A 14,914-nucleotide genomic window follows, 5' to 3' on the forward strand; every position below is an offset into this window, starting at 1 on the left:
TCCCTCGGGACCGAGGCTGCGTGGTGCCCTGCCGTCCCCGAGGGGCGCCATGCCCGTCCCCAGGGGATGCTGTGTCTCTGGCACTAAGGGGTGCTGTGCCTCTGTCCCCAAGGGACACAACATCCCTTGTCCCCGGTTGATGCTGTGCACCCACCCCTGAGGGGTCGCGTGCCCTGGCAGTGGCGATGCACGGGGCACGGGGCACGGGGGCGGTGGGAGCAGCCGGCAGCTGCGGTCGCTGCCCCGGGCAGGTTGTGTTTCCCCCGGAGCCGTGTCTGTGTCTGGGACGGGAGCAGAGCCCCGGGGCAGGTTCCAGCCAGGCATGCGAGTCTCACCAGCTGCTGGGGTTTTGTTTGAGGCTTTGAGCCCCTTTTGCTTTGCTTGTCACCTGCGTCCCCTGAGCCGCCTCTCCAGGGCAGCCTGGAGCTGGGACCAGCCCTGCGTGTCCGGGGAAGCGCGTTTCCCAGCTCCGGGGAGTGCTGGGGAGGGAGGAGGGCTCGTGGGGCTCCCCCTCTGTCACGTCTCTGCACCAGTGGCACTGACCAGGAGTGTCTCGTGGGTCACGTCTGAGCTTTGCCCTTGGCTGCGACTACTATGGAGCAGCCCCTGCCAGCCCCAGCCAGTGGTGACAAGGCAGAAGGAGAAGGATTTAAGGGTAATGCTGGGGCCCCAGGACGTGCTAGCTCATGTCAGGACATGTTAGAACATTGTGTGGGCTGGTACCCGCCCCGTCCCCTCTGCAAGGGCCACTGTCCCTGTGCCTGGCACAGCTGTACCCGGTGTCACTGCTGTGGGGACACAACACCCGTGAGAATGCAACACCCGTGTGAACGCAACACCTGCTCCTTTGGGGAACTGTTGGGAAATGTGTTACTGGGAACCGGCTGGAGGCAACCACGTCCCTGAACCCCGCGCGTCCCCAGCGTCCCCAGCGTCCCCAGCTGCCAGACGGAGGGCGAGGCCCATTTTCCATCTGACAATGCGCTTTTACCAGGGAGTTTATTTCTATTATCGCACCGGATAAAACAGCAAAGGGCAAGGACGGGGCTGGAGCGGAGCAGCTGCCCTTGCTGGCGTGTTCACTGCTTTGTTGTGAGTTAAAAGGCTGGATCGGGGCTGAGACACCAGCCCTGGTGCTCCCCTAAAGCGCGAGGGCTTGTCGCCCCCCATGCCAGCCCCCGGCAGCCTTAGGGCTGGGGTCCCCGCTGCCCCTGGGAGCAGAGACAAAGCCCGTCTTGATATTTACGGCACGTGCGGCGGGAGCGCGCGGGGCTGCGGGACAGATGGCGAGTGGAACAAAAGGGCAGGCGAGAGTGGGGGCTGGACAGATTGGGAATTTCCTGCCTGTCCCTCTCCCCTGTGCCCAAACGCTGCTGGGAGCAGGGCTGCCTTTCCCCAGTGGCCCCCCCAAAAGCGTGTGGTCCCCTGGTGGGGACTGACCCCCGCCAGCTGCTCTGGCCCCTCAAGGAGCTGCGTGGAGAGACCCAAAATGCTGACACCCCAAATCCCAAGCAGCAAAATCTCATCTCTGTTTTACTCCTGATGCGGAGCTGTGAGAGCAGGACCCCCGGTCCCGCAGCCTCCGTCGGGGAGAGGGGTCCCCAGCTCATCCCCGAGTGATGCTGGTTGGGGACGGGGGTCCCGTGCGGGGTCCCTCCCCAGCGTCTTTTCCCGCTGCCTCTGCAGTTTTCTTATCTCTTCCCAGCCAAGCCGCAGCTGCCGCCGGCCGGATCCGAGCAGCTTATTAATAATCAACTTCTATTGCTCGTCACGTCGCGAGCACGTCTGCAGATGGGCAGGCGTGGCGGGGGCGGCCGTGACCCGGCCACCGGCGCTTTTGTCCTCGCAACTTCTCAATAAAGGTTTTAGGTTAAGTCCGAGAAGAATTGAGCAAAGGGAAGCGCCGAAGGACGTGGCGCCGGGTTGCGCTTCCCGGCCGCAACTCACGCCGGCTCTGCCAACGCTCACACGCTGGGTTTGCGGCGCGGGGACGGTGCCGTGTCCGGAGCTCGTGTCCCTCGAGCCAGGGGGGCTCTGCCTGTCCCAGACCCCTCCAGCCACACTGGGATCAGAACCATCCCCGCTGCTCTCTTGTGTGCTTCTCCAAAGGAAAATATTTGGAGGCGTTGTTATTAAACACAAATCCTGCGCTTCCTGGGGAAACACCCTCCTAAAGGGATGTTTGCAAACAGCTTTGAGTTGAGGGATGCTGCAAACGGGAACGAGAATGGAGCGCGGAAGGGAAGAGGATCTGGGGAAAGGGGCTGGAAAAAGTGGAGATGAAATGTGGGGTTTTGCAGGGGAGCGCTGGAGAAATCCTGCCTGTCCATATGGGGCTGGGGAGCGGTTTTTCGGTTGGTTTGGGGTTTTTCCTCCTTGATGCTTCTCTGGGGATCTGGACAAAGCCCCGCGCTCCCCCCTCCCCGATATCCCGACCCCGAACCTGCCCCGGAGAAGGAGGAGGAGGAGGAGGAGGAGGAAGGGGAGGGAGAGGAGGAGGGGGACCGAGCCCCCATCCCTTCCATCCCACCCCAACAACAGGGCGGTGATTGGGCTCCTGTGAGCTTTCCCAGGACCAATGGGGTCTCCCCCTTTTTTTGGGAGGGGGAAGGAGCGGGCGGTGGGTTGCACTGACCCTCTGCCCCCTCCACCCCTGCGGGGCCGGTGCTGCAGCTGCTGTCAATCAGCGATGCCCGGTGTCAATCAGCGACCCCAGCCGCCCTGCGGGATAAAGCAGCTGCGCCAAGCAGCATTTGGTGGCTGCTTGTCCTGGGTTTTGCTGCCACCAGCCCCCGCTGCCAGGTCCCCCCAGGGCCATGGGCTGGGACATCCCAACAAACCCCCCCAGACCACCGGACTCTTGGGCTCCTGCAGGCTGGTGGTGATTTGAGGGGGGGGGGGGGGTGGAGGGGGAGTGGTGGTGCAGATACTCTGAGGCAAAAACCTGACCTGGGACTGATGATGATGAGGAGGAGGAGGGTGGGCTATGGAGCCCACGGGGGTTTTATCGCCTCTCCTCCTGCTGCAAGAGCCTTGGCCAGAGCTGTGAAAATCCTTCCTATGTGAATTCTCTTTTTTAAGAATCCTCCAGCTCCGCTGTTAAAAATAAGCAGGGCTGAGGAGTGGAGAGCATGAAAGCATCTGGAAAAGCAGCACCGGCAGCACCGCCATCCCTTCCCTCTCTCAACTGGCACTTTGCATGTGGATTTTCTCCTCCTGTGAACATCCTTGCACAAGCCCCATCTGGGACGCACTGGAGCAGCAGCTCCTTGGCGGCTGCACGTGTCGTGTCTGGTACAACCACTAGACGGCCAATCCAGCCCGGGTTATGGAGCCTGCGAGACGGGGGGTTCCGGCGCTCAGCCCCCGCTCTCTGCATCTGGGACCCCTCAGACACGTTTTGTGCAGTTACAGAAAGGGCTTTATTTGTCGGTATGATCTCTACAGTTCATGCGTCAGTGATAGTACAGGTTTTTTTGGGTTTTGTTGCTATAGTGTCGGCATGCAGTGTAAATGCGGAGGGTCTGGATGACCTCTTCAGCTCTGCAGGTCATCTCCAAAGCTCAGCTGCCACTTTGGTTCTCAAACTAAACCGTCCAAGGAACCAAGGTGGGTGTTTTTTGACAAATCCAATCGTGCTGTGGATGCAGGTGTCACTGTGTTGTATTTTGGGGGGTTTTTAAATGGAGAGCCAAGTTGCTGGGGCAGAGGGGGAGCTCAGAGCCGGGCCGGGGGGATGGAGCTGGTGTGCAGGGGCTCCATCCCTCAACCAGGGGGGTGAGCTCTCCCCATCCCTGCTGCATCCCACTCAAACCAGGGGAGAGCGTTTGGGGGCAAACGGCTCCTTCCCCCCTGTGTGGGCGGGTGCTGGAGAACCCTTATTGCACTATTGCGGAAGCCAAGTCAAACCGTCGAAGCTGCGTTGAAACGGGCGCGAGGGTCCCCCCAGGAACGGGGGAGCCAAGTCCTGAGGGCGGGGGCGGCTCAGATCTCGATGACGGTGGCACGGCGCAGGCACAGCGGCGCGTCGGGGGGCACCGCGTTTCGCTTGATCTCGTTCCCGTCGAGCCGCAGGACCTGGAGCCGCGAGTAGTTCATGACGTCCACCACGGTGCAGAAGCTGCTGATGGAGAACTCTGCGGGGGGAGAGGAGACGGAGCTGAGCGCCGGCTGATCTTTGGGGAGCGATGTGAGAAATGTCAAGGGGGGGCTGCTTTGGTGCTGGGTCTGCGGGTACCGACCTCTGAGAGCTGCTTGATGTTAAAGTGGGCCGGAAAAATATGAAAGCACCTCCAAATGGCGAATTATTCCTGCAAATTTGGACTCGACACCCTCCACTTTTAAGCTAAAAGGGCAGCTGGTCCGAGCATGGAAACTCCGGCCCTGCCCGGGCTGGGTTTGGAGGGAGGAAACGGAGCAAATTCTACATATTTCATGCGGGATTTGGGAGAGAAGCGACCGACTAGAGGGCAGCAAAGCTCCAGGCGGGGATGCTGCTGGGGAGGCAGCGGCTGTGGGGGACCCCGGGGCGGGGGTTTGGGGGCCGCCACCCCCGCGCTGTGCGGGGGACAGCGGGGGCGTCCGCGGCGCTGGAGGGGCAGGAGCCGGTGCCGGTGCCCCATGGGGGGATGTGCCCCCTAGGGCGCTTGGTGCTGCAGCCCCCGGCTCCTGGAAAGGTGAGCAGCAAACCCTGAGGCTGCAGCGAGCTCTGCGGCAGAGCCCGGGTGGCTCCGCGGTGGTTTGGTGGCATTTGTCGGCAGACGCGAACAGCTACAAATTTTGAAAGCAAACATTTGGGAATCTGTTCTTGTTTTTGTGTTGCTGTCGGCTCCCCGGTGCGGGGTTGTGTGTTTCCTCTGCCAGAGCTGATGGTTGCGCTGCCATGTCCCCATCCCCATCCTGCTCAGGGCTCCAGCCCCGCCGGGCAGGGTCCTGCGCTCGGGCCCTGGCAGGTAAGCGGAGCGAGCCTGGATTTTTCCAGCAGATTGCCTGCTTGTTTCTTTTTTCTTTCTTTTTTTTTTTTTCTTTTTTCCCCCTAGCTCGTATTTATAAATAGCAGCCCCGGAACAATCTGTTCCTTTTATTTATTTGTGTATTAAGCGGAGTGAATTTTGGTCCTGGCAGAAGATGCTGTGGCAATGGCTCTAATAACAGAGCTGCCGTCTGTCCCAGCCCCAGCGAGGGGACGGGGCTGTGCTGTCCCCAGGCTCTGCAGAGCACAGGGGACGTCCCTGTCCCCTGCGTTAGCGCCGGGCAGGGTGACGTGTTCCCAGGTGCAGTGACCATGGGGACCACCCACCTCTGCCCCCCCCAGCCCGTGTGCAGTCCCAGACTAGAGCTGTGATCCCCTCCCCAGCTTGTGTAGCAGCATCTCCCCACAGCTGGTTCCTGGCCTCTCCAACCAGAAGATGCTCAGGCTTCTGCGAAATGCCCAGTAAAACCAGCGCATGGGTCACACGGGAGCGTCCAGAGCGGGGAGCCTCTTGGCTCCAGGTGTGTTGGGACACAACGGAACCCATTCCTGCCTTGCTCAGTGTCCCAAATCCCAGCTTCCTGCTCATGACCCTGGATAGTGTCCCCCAGGGAGGCACAGGGTCTGCATCCCCATCTCCCCATCCCTCTACTGCACCACCGTCCCCTGCACCACCACAATTCGGTTGACGCATTTCTGCTCACCGTTGATCTGGTTCCCTTGAAGGTAGAGGTTCTCCAGGTTGGTGCTGACCCGGGGGATCTTCTGGAGCCTGTTGTAAGAGAGGTCCAGCTCGAGGATGCTGCTGCTGTTGAAAGTGTTGGTAGAGAGACCTTGATTTGTCAGGCTGTTGTGGGACATCCGCACGTACAGCAGCTTGGGAGACACCTTGAAATAGTCATCGGGAATGGTGTTGATGTAGTTGTACTCTAGATAGAGCTGTTCCAAAGCCATCGGGAGTCCATCAGGGACTTTCCTGAGGTGGTTATAACTCAGATCAACAAGGATCAAAGACTTGAGCCCTTTGAGAGATGCTCCCATCTCAAAAATGTAGTTGTGGCTGAGGTACAGGGCTGTGAGGTTCTCCAGCCCCTCCAGAGCGTTGGAGGGGACCTTGGAGATGTGATTGTAAGACAAGTGGAGCTCTCTGAGGGACCGGGGCAGGGGGCTGGGCATCTTGGTGAGGTTGTTGTTGTTCAGGTACAACCTCTCCAGGTTCTTGAGTTTGGCGAAGACCCTCTTGCCCATCCTCTCACTGGTGATCTGGTTGTTGTGCAGCGCGAGCCATTCCAGCTCGGTGGCGTTGTCAAAAGCGCCCTCTTGGATGCTGGTGATCTGGTTGTTCTGGAAGTAGACGTATTTCATCCGGGAAGGCACGAAGGGCAGGTACCTCAGGTTCCGGGTGTCACAGTACATAGCTGACGAGAAGTTAGGGGGACAATCACACTCGTGGGGACATTGCCAGGAAAGGGCTTGCTGAGGTTCAGGGCCGGGCTCTGCCTCTGTCTCTGGGGCTGGGACGTAAGAATAGACGTAAGGGGGGTTCTCGTCTTCATAGTAGGGCATGTAGTTGTAGGAGGACACCCGGGACTGCCGCATGTAGTACTGCAACCACGCCATGTCTTCTTCTTCATTGTACTGGCCCAGGGAGGCTCCGCAGAGCCCAGCGATGACCAGGACGGTGGCCCAACGCATGGTGCTGGTGCTGGAGGGACCTGGGTGGGGGACAAATGGGGAGGAACCATCAGCAGCGTCAGGTGTGGGGTGAGAGGAGCTGCACCCCTGCCTGGAGATGGTGCCGCTCGGCAGCAGAGCTGGAGAACCAGGGGACCTGGATGAATCTTACCCAAAAAAGGGGGCTGCAAGCATGTCCCCTGTTTGCAGGTACCTGATCTTCCCCCTTTCCACCTCAGCCCTGCTAGAAACCTGCATCCCAGTGGATATTTGCTTACAAAATCTGAACTTACGGGTGTTTCTGTTATAAATGAGTAGGGATGGAGATACAGGGCACATGTTCCATAGTGGTGTCAGGTCGCTCAGCCCTGGGATTCACGGAGCAGGGGAGAGCGGGAGCTGTGAGCACAGGCTGATGGAGCTCGAGGCGTTTTGCTGGAGCTGTATTTGTGTGACAGCCGCTGGCGACAGGATTGGCCGTGGGTTCCATCCAGCCCCGCTTCCCGCACAGAAGCGCAGGATGCTCAGGCTGCTCGGGACTGATGTAAATCCTGGCAAACAACTTCTGGCTGGTTTTTGAAATTAAACCGCTTTCAAGCTTAGAGTCCCCAAGCTCAACCCTGACACAAAAAGGGGCAACATCTGCGTAGATGTGGTTCTTAGGGACATGGTTTAGTGACAGTGTTGGGTTAATGGTTGGACTTTATGGACTTGAGGGTGTCTTCCAACCAAAATGATTCTAGGAATCCTCGTCTTGGGGCTAAACGAGCACACAGAGCGGCCTGGAGCGAGGCAGCTTGAAATTCCTCCAGGAAATACGTGGGGCCGAGCTGTTCGGAGGGGGAGCGGAGCGGCTCCTGCCTGCTGGCTCCTCTGCATGTGCTACATACGTGGCTGGGCAGGCAGAGCTGTGGGGCTGCGGTGCGTCCCTGCCAGCTCCGCTCCCGCCGCCCCGCCAGTGTCCCCCTCACCGCGGGGTCGCCCCGTGGCATGGCCCGTGTCCCCCGCCGCCGGGAGGGGACGGTTCTGCAGCGGACAAAGAGGGCACAGTTTGCTGCCAGCGAGGCAGCCTGGCAGCCGCTGGCGCTGGAGGAAAGCGGGACTGAAGGGCACGCACGGCTCCCTCGCCCCCTCCTCTCCCTCCCTGCCCTCCGCAGGCTCCTGCAGCGCGGGGCACGTGGGACGTGGTGCTCAGGGATGCTGGTGCCATGGGGAGCTTGGCAGGAGCAGTTTGTTCTCCTCCTCCCTCCTGCTCTGGGGCTGAAATACCCCCTGAGCCCCCCAGCCATGCAGAGCAGCTTGGCAGCCCCTGCCCAGTTCAGCATGGATCCACAGGGTCCCTCCACCTACCCTAGTGCCCCCCTTCACCAAACTGGTAACCCCAGAACTTGTCCTCAGCAGCCCCCCACTTCATTGGAACGTTGCTTCTCCCCTCCCCAGTGGGGTTCAGTGCTGGTTTTGGGGAGGATCTGAGCTGAGTGTGCCAACCACAAGACTCGTGTCACCTCCTGGTGCACATGCTCCCATGCCAGAGGCTGCCGGGGTAATGGGGTCACCCTGGCGGGGAGCGGGTTTTGGAGCCCAGGGGCTCCAGGGTCTGTGGGCAGGCATGAAACCAGCTCCCCTTCCCCTGCAGACGGGATGGGCAGAGGGTGCCAGGCGCTGCCCGTGCCTGGGGCTGATGGATTTGGGTGTCCAGGTCCCACCAAGGGGACAAGGAGCTGCTGGGGGGACAGGGGACGTGGGCAGCGGGAGCTCCCGCCGCGGTGGCTCGGGAGCGCTGGCGCTCGCCCTGTGCCACCCGTGTCGCTGGCATGTGCTCCGCGCGGAGCCGCCCGCCGAGGCCAGGGCATGGAAATCAGCCTTAAAAAAACCCAATCATTATAAATACAGAGACGGACTTACCGAGGTGAGCGTCTCCTTCCCAAAGCCGCGCTGCTCTTCTGCGGGATCTCCCGTGTGCCAAGCAGCATGTGAGTGCGTCTCTGGGTCTGCAGAGCCTGGTGTCCGCCCCAGATCCCAGATCAAATATTGTGCTTGCAGGTCACGGGCTCGGCAGGTTTTTTTGGGGAGTGACCTACCAGCAGCAGCCGGTTTGCAGGAGAGACTGAAAAGACCCTAATGCTGCCTGGCGTTATAAATAACCTGCTTTTTCTTTCCTCCCTCTCTCTCTCTCTCTCTCTCTCCCGTCTTTTCTCATAGGAGTGTTGGCACTTTTCAGGCTCTCTCTGTTTAACGAGTTAGTGGAATCGGGGATGTTGTTTTTAAAAGGGCTGTTGTTAGGTCTCCTGTGTTTCTCATCAGGAAGCGATGAGGAGGCCTCTGGCCAGATTAAAAAATATCAGGTTTTGAGGCGCTGAGGATGCGATTCTTAGGGAGAAGTGAGAAAGTATCTTTAACTTTTGCAGTACCAGGGGAGGAGGCGTTGGTGCCTGTGCCGGCTGCAGCCCGGGCTCTTCCCAGGCAGCCTCAGTTTATGCAGTCCTGCTATTAAATATTTCGGATAAACATTTCCACGAACGATAAGGCTGCAGCATCCAAGGTAAATAAGTTGCCTACCAAAGGGCCACTGTGACAGCGGGAGTTTGTCTTCAGCGTGGCAGCAGAGCCATGCCAAGCTGGCATTTCTGCAGACTGTGCAGAATTGGGTGTCCCCTGTGGGTGTCCCCCCCAGGGCTGAGCTGGGGGGACAGGGAGCGTGTGCTGAGGGTGACCCGTGTTTGGGCAGGGACAGCAGAGCTCCCAGTTGTCCCTGCCACATCACCTCCCATTGCCGGTGCCCTGGGGCGTCCTGCAAAGTGGGGGAGCGGTGGGCACTGTCACAGCCACCGGTCCCTGTGCTGGCCCTCTGTGCACTTCACCTCTGGGACAGCTGTCCCTGTGTCACAGCATTTCTGCCCGAAAGCAATGGGAAGGAGGAGCCCTGAGTGCCCCGTCCATCCCATGCCCGCTGCAGCAGCACCGCCAGGTCCTCCCACAGCCCGGAGCTGCTCCGAGAGGCTCTGCAGGTGCTGGACTCCAGACGCACTTTGCTTCCCATCAAATCTCCAGCCGAAACCTCCTCTTCCCCTGGGCAGCCTTGCAAAGATGCTTATCGCCCTGAGGTCCTTGTTGTAAGGAGGAGGAATGTGGGGCTGAGGGACACGCTGTGCAGTGGGGACGGTGCCAGCGAGCCGCTGTGCTCGGGCAGGAGCAGCGTGCCTGGAAAGCACAGCTCGCAGCACTGGGAGCGTTCAGAGACAGCCTTGCCTTCGAGGGGGAAACCAGCTTGGGGGGGTAGCGCTGCCTAAAGGGAGGGAAAACTTTAGTAAAGTGGGATGAGGGCTTTCACTTGGCTGGTAGCAGCTCTTCTTCCATGCCCAGCGTTGCTGTGACAGCTTGCAGTGGCACGGGGCAGCCGGAAAAGGGTCTGACCATGGGCAGGGAGGTGGTTCGGGGCTCCGGGTGATGTAGGAACGACCCCTCTCAGGGAGTTGTTCCTGCTGCCAGGGAGCTCCGTTCCACGGAGAATGGCGGGGAGGGCAGTGGCAGCCAGTAACATCTGCTGCTCCGATGGTGTCAACCAGCGTCACATCTCTGGCAGCTCGAGGTGTCCCGGTGGCCAACAGCTCGGAGGCTTTCGCAGGGCTTGGCTGTTGTTCTGGAAAAGCAGCTTGTCCCCAGCGAGGTTAGATGAGGAGCGTGGCCTCGCCGTCTTCGGGAAGTTACAAATATTCCTGACCCTTTGGGGGAGGCTGTTTGCACACCCGCGGGGGCTGGTGGTCCCCCCAGGGATGCTGAGAAGCCGTCCCCACCCAAACTGGGTCCCAATGGTGCCGTTTCCCACGGCCACAGCCCCCTTTCCCAGCCTAAACCAGAAGATACCGCCGCACCTGAGCTCGCTTTGTGTGTTTCCCACTGTCACAAGGACTTTGTGTCAAATCTCAACCTCACCAGCTCAGAGTTATCTCACAGAAGTGAACATTTACCATCCAAAGAAGCACATATGTCTTTTTTACTCCATCCAACCTCGAAATGTCGCGCTCTGGGCATCCAGCGTCTCGCGGGGTTCTCCTGGTCCGTCTGTCTGGCAGGAGGTGGGTGTTGATAAGACCTCAGCGCTACCGCTCATGACGGGCGAGTGCGAAGCCAGCTCCTCTTGGTTCCCAAGTGACTTCCATGAAACTTCTCCAACATCTCCTCCTACAGACACCTCTTCCCTGCCGCTGACAGTTCAAAGCAAGCCCTGAACTGGGGGAAGGAGCCGGGAACGCGCCGTCCTGCTTGCTGGAAGCCAGTGGACCCTGCGTAATCTCACCCGGAGCAGTTCCTCCAACGGTCGCAGTCTGCATCCCATCAGAGCCAGACAGATGCCGGTGTTGGTTTGCTTTGGTTTCCTAAACCAAACTGATGTGAGCAGTGTCTGTTTTGGTTGGGTTTGTTCCAGTTGTTTTGATCAAATGCTCTTGAGCTTTGTATCTGAAACCACTGAACCTGGCCCGAGTTTGCCTTTAATTTGCAGATGCTGCGCTCGGAGCCGGGAGCGCTGCCGTCCCCGCGGACACACGTGGGTTCGTCAGGATGCTTTTGGCACGGGGACCGAATGCTTCACAGCATAACAAAGAAACAGAGCTCTCTGATGCTCCTGCAAAGGCTAAAGCTCGATCTGCCTAGATGAAGGGAGAACTGTTAAACCTACTGCGAGCATCCCAAAGGCACAGCTACTTCTGAGCAGCTTCCCTTTTGACTCATGTAAATGTTATTTCTGCCTCTTCCACATTTTCAAGGTTTCAGCTCCGCTTCACATGGGGCCTCCCGATGAGGCTCATGCTGCAAACACCTGAGCAGAAAAGCGCTGGAACCACCTCCCAGAGGTCTCTGGCTCCCAGGTTTGCAGGTTCTTTCTGGGCGTTTGCGACCTAAACCTCCTCTTCATTGCTAGTCCTGGCTCTTTCCAGCCTTTGTAAAGTGCAGAGACTCCTGATGCGGGCACTGGCAGCGAGTGTCCATCTCCTGGTACCTCCCCTTGCTCCGGCGGAGGGAACACGTTCGACATCTGGCCAGAGTCTGCAGCTTCCTCTCCAAAAACACAAGGGTCAGGGCAGAGGGGCTGGGAGAGCCCTCCCTTGACCTCCCTCCTCACCCCGGCCTCCCTTTTCCCTTTTTTCTCTTTTAGCGCTGCATTCTTCAGCCCAAACAGCATTCTTGAATGGAGATGTGAGGCAATGCGAAGGGAGGCGGTCACTGGGAGATGGTGCGATTGCCAAGGAGCTCCAGGGCTCTGCTGGAAGCGTTGGCCGGGGGCTGACGGGGTGATGCTCTCACCGCGGTTCCTGGGTGACAGCACCGTCCGATGCCACCGAGGTCACCCAAATTGCACGGGAGGTGCTTCAGAGCTGCCCTTGCGAGCTGCAGGGGCTCAGCCCAGGCTTTCCGTGGCTGGTAGGGGGTGACATTAGGGATCCTCCTGCTCCTCTCCCTCCCACAGGACACCCGGGGCTGGGAAATTGGTGGCTGCTGCAGCGCCGCTCACTCACTCACATCCCGTACCCCGGCTTCATCTTCTCCGTGCTGTGGGGCTCTGAAAAAGCGCTGGCACCAGATAGGTGACTTGGCACCAAAAATAAGGTTTTGCCAGCTCCTGGCCCCCATTCGTGTCCCATTGCTGCTGCTCTGTCGCCTGCCCTGGACATGTGCACCCAGTGCCACCCACAAGTGACACAGCCCCGTCCCCTTGTCCTCGCTCCCATTGTGGTCTGGCAGCGAGCGGGGCCGAGCTGTGCAGGAACAACAAGCAGCTTCTATAATATTTGGCTCCAGATCTCTTTGTGGGGGCTTAGGGCAGGGAGAGCGACCCCCAAATTGCCCCTTCCCCTCCGCAGCGCTGCCTTTGCACGGCCGCCCACGCTGGGAAACGCTGGTTTGGCTGGGGAGGCCTCTGCCCCGTCCCACCGTAATTACAGGCTGCCTTGGGGCTCTGGAGCCTCATGTAATAACTCCCTGGTCTCTTGGGGTCTGCGGGTTATTATGGGGTGGACTCAACCCTCCCAACACCCAGACCCAGGAATGTCCCCACAGCCCGTCCCAGCCCCACGGCCGTGGCTCTGGGTCCCCAGTGGTCTCAGCGTGTGTCCTTTCATCCCCGGCCCTGCAGAGCCGAGACGCCGGATTCCTGAACTCTGCGTCTCCACGCTCCCGTCTCTCCCCTTGCAGCGTGGCTGGTGCCCTGGGCTGTGCTGGGAGAGGATGTCTCAGCACAAAGAGGGTCAGAGCTTATTACAACCGCTGTAAAATGTGTTTGAAAAGGTTAAATGCTTAATTTGGAACAGAGCTGGAAACTATGAAGCGTTTCCTCATCCAGTCGCTCCCTCGCCCGTCCCTGGACTTTTGCTGTACGCGGCTAACATCTCCATGGCTGACGGGGGCTGGTTACCAGCGCACAGCGAAATGCCTTTGAGAGCCTCTGGGTTTTGCAGAGGAGAAGTTTGCACAAGATTAACCAAGTGCAAACCCACTCGGGAGGACAGTGAGGGAGCTGCAAGGACCGCGCAGTCCCATCGGGTGTCACGGGCGCTGCTCCTGCCGCTGTGACTTATGGCTTGTGCCTGGGCTCGTGGTGCAGATGTTTGCCCACAGCTGTCTGGGTATCACTCAGTTCTGCTCATGGGTGTCGTGTGGAGTCAGGACCAAACCCGGCAGGATGCTGACATCTTCCCAGCCCCGTTTGCATGACCTGATCTGCTGCAGTCTGGCACGGGACCTGCCCCGGCTCCCCAGGGTGATGGGTGCCCAAACCCGGAGCCCCACGCTCAGCATCACGGGGCAGAGCGGCCGGGACGTGGCAGCAGCTCCCAGCCCCTTGCCGGACCTGAGGAGGGGACAGGGCCACGGGAAGCACCAGGACATGCGCTGGTGGTGGCGATCGCTCCGTGCTGGGAGGCTGAGCACGGTGTCCCGCCAGGACCCGCTGCCTCTCCCCGCCTCGGCATCACAGCAGCTGTGCCGGCTGCCAGCGCTGGCTGCAGCGGCCCAAGGAGCAGAAGGAAAAAATGCAGCGTTTCCTTGCTCAGAGCCTTCAATTCATGTTTTCAAAGGCCCTTTGAACACTTGGCTCCTCTCTGAAGCCTCCCAGCTCTCCTGAACAAATAGCAGGAGGGAGCAGGTTCATTCCAGCCCCTTGACGGAGGCTCCTGGATGGGGAAAATCTCACGTCATGTTTCCTACAAGCAGGGAGCCTCGGAGCCCTCTTGCAAAGTGCCGAGCCCAAGGGCCCCATCTCTGCCTGTCCCCAAACCTGTCCCAGGTCTCTCCTCTGCAGCTTTCAAGGCTCACTGCAGATCCTCCTCCTCCTCCTCCTCCTCCAAGGTGAGCTCGGTACCCAAACCTCTCTGCAAACAGGGTTGCAGACACACCAGGAGCCAAATATAAACCCATGCAGAGATTAATAAATTATAACTGTCAGTCTGAGGCGCATCAGGCAGTAAACAAGGAGAGGGTCCCGGCTCAGCGCCTGGGAAGGTCACAGCACCGAACTCCCCTCCCAAGTGGTGCGCGGGCTGTTTTTCTCTCTAAAGCATCTGAAATATGAAATATGAAAAAAAAGAAAAGGCGCAACATCAGCTGCCTGGGAATCCCATCAGAGTCCCCGCCTGCTCCCGGCCCCGCGCTGGCACACCGTGCCGGCACACCGCGCCACCCGTCCCGCTGCCCGCAGCCTCTGCACCCTGGCGTCGTTTCGGCCGGAGCAGAGCAACCCTCTGCCCTCTGCCCTGGCTCCCAGCGCCATGCTCAGCCCCTGCCGAGCTGCAAACGCTCCTCCACATTGCAGGCAGGCATGGTTTTCTGTTCTTTTTTAAAGGAGGAAAAAATAAAAAGCTTTGGAGATAAACAGGAGCAAGAAGCAGGGTGTGGGTGTTCCCTGCTTTCGCTGCTGTGCAGCTGAATTGACTTGTCTGGGGGAAATGTGGGGTCCTGGCAGCGCCTTTGCAATTTAGGGACATAAAAAGAGCATCTGGAAGGGGGTGGTGGTGGAGGGATAGGACCGTCCCCTCGGGTTTGGGGTGGTGACACTCCTCTCCATCAAGTCCCCAGGCTCTGGGGCACATCCCTTGTGCCCTGTCCCCATTTCCCCATGGAGGGCGGGCACTGGGATGTGGATGATCCCCCGGGCACGGTGCAGTGGCTGGGGCTGCTGGGTCTGTGGGCAGCTGGGGGTCCGTGGGCTGCCGGGGTCCGTGGGCTGCCGCAGCAGAGCTGGGGTGGGCTGGGTGCTGCGGAGCTCGTGCGGGT

The 14,914-nt window shown here is 59.6% G+C and overlaps 1 protein-coding gene across 1 annotated transcript; it reads right to left on the minus strand.

Annotated features, from left to right (window-relative positions):
* Nucleotides 1–3,984: 3,984 nt before the first annotated feature.
* On the minus strand, nt 3,985–6,667 carry FMOD (fibromodulin; the record flags this gene model as incomplete). Its single annotated transcript, XM_080358256.1, has 2 exons — nt 3,985–4,136; nt 5,677–6,667. 2 exons carry the CDS (start codon nt 6,665–6,667, stop codon nt 3,985–3,987), a joined length of 1,143 nt encoding a protein of 380 aa, XP_080214382.1.
* Nucleotides 6,668–14,914: the final 8,247 nt, after the last annotated feature.

This window comes from Nesoenas mayeri (genome assembly GCF_963082525.1).
Source record: "Nesoenas mayeri genome assembly, chromosome: 23".
Taxonomy (NCBI): Eukaryota; Metazoa; Chordata; class Aves; order Columbiformes; family Columbidae; genus Nesoenas; species Nesoenas mayeri.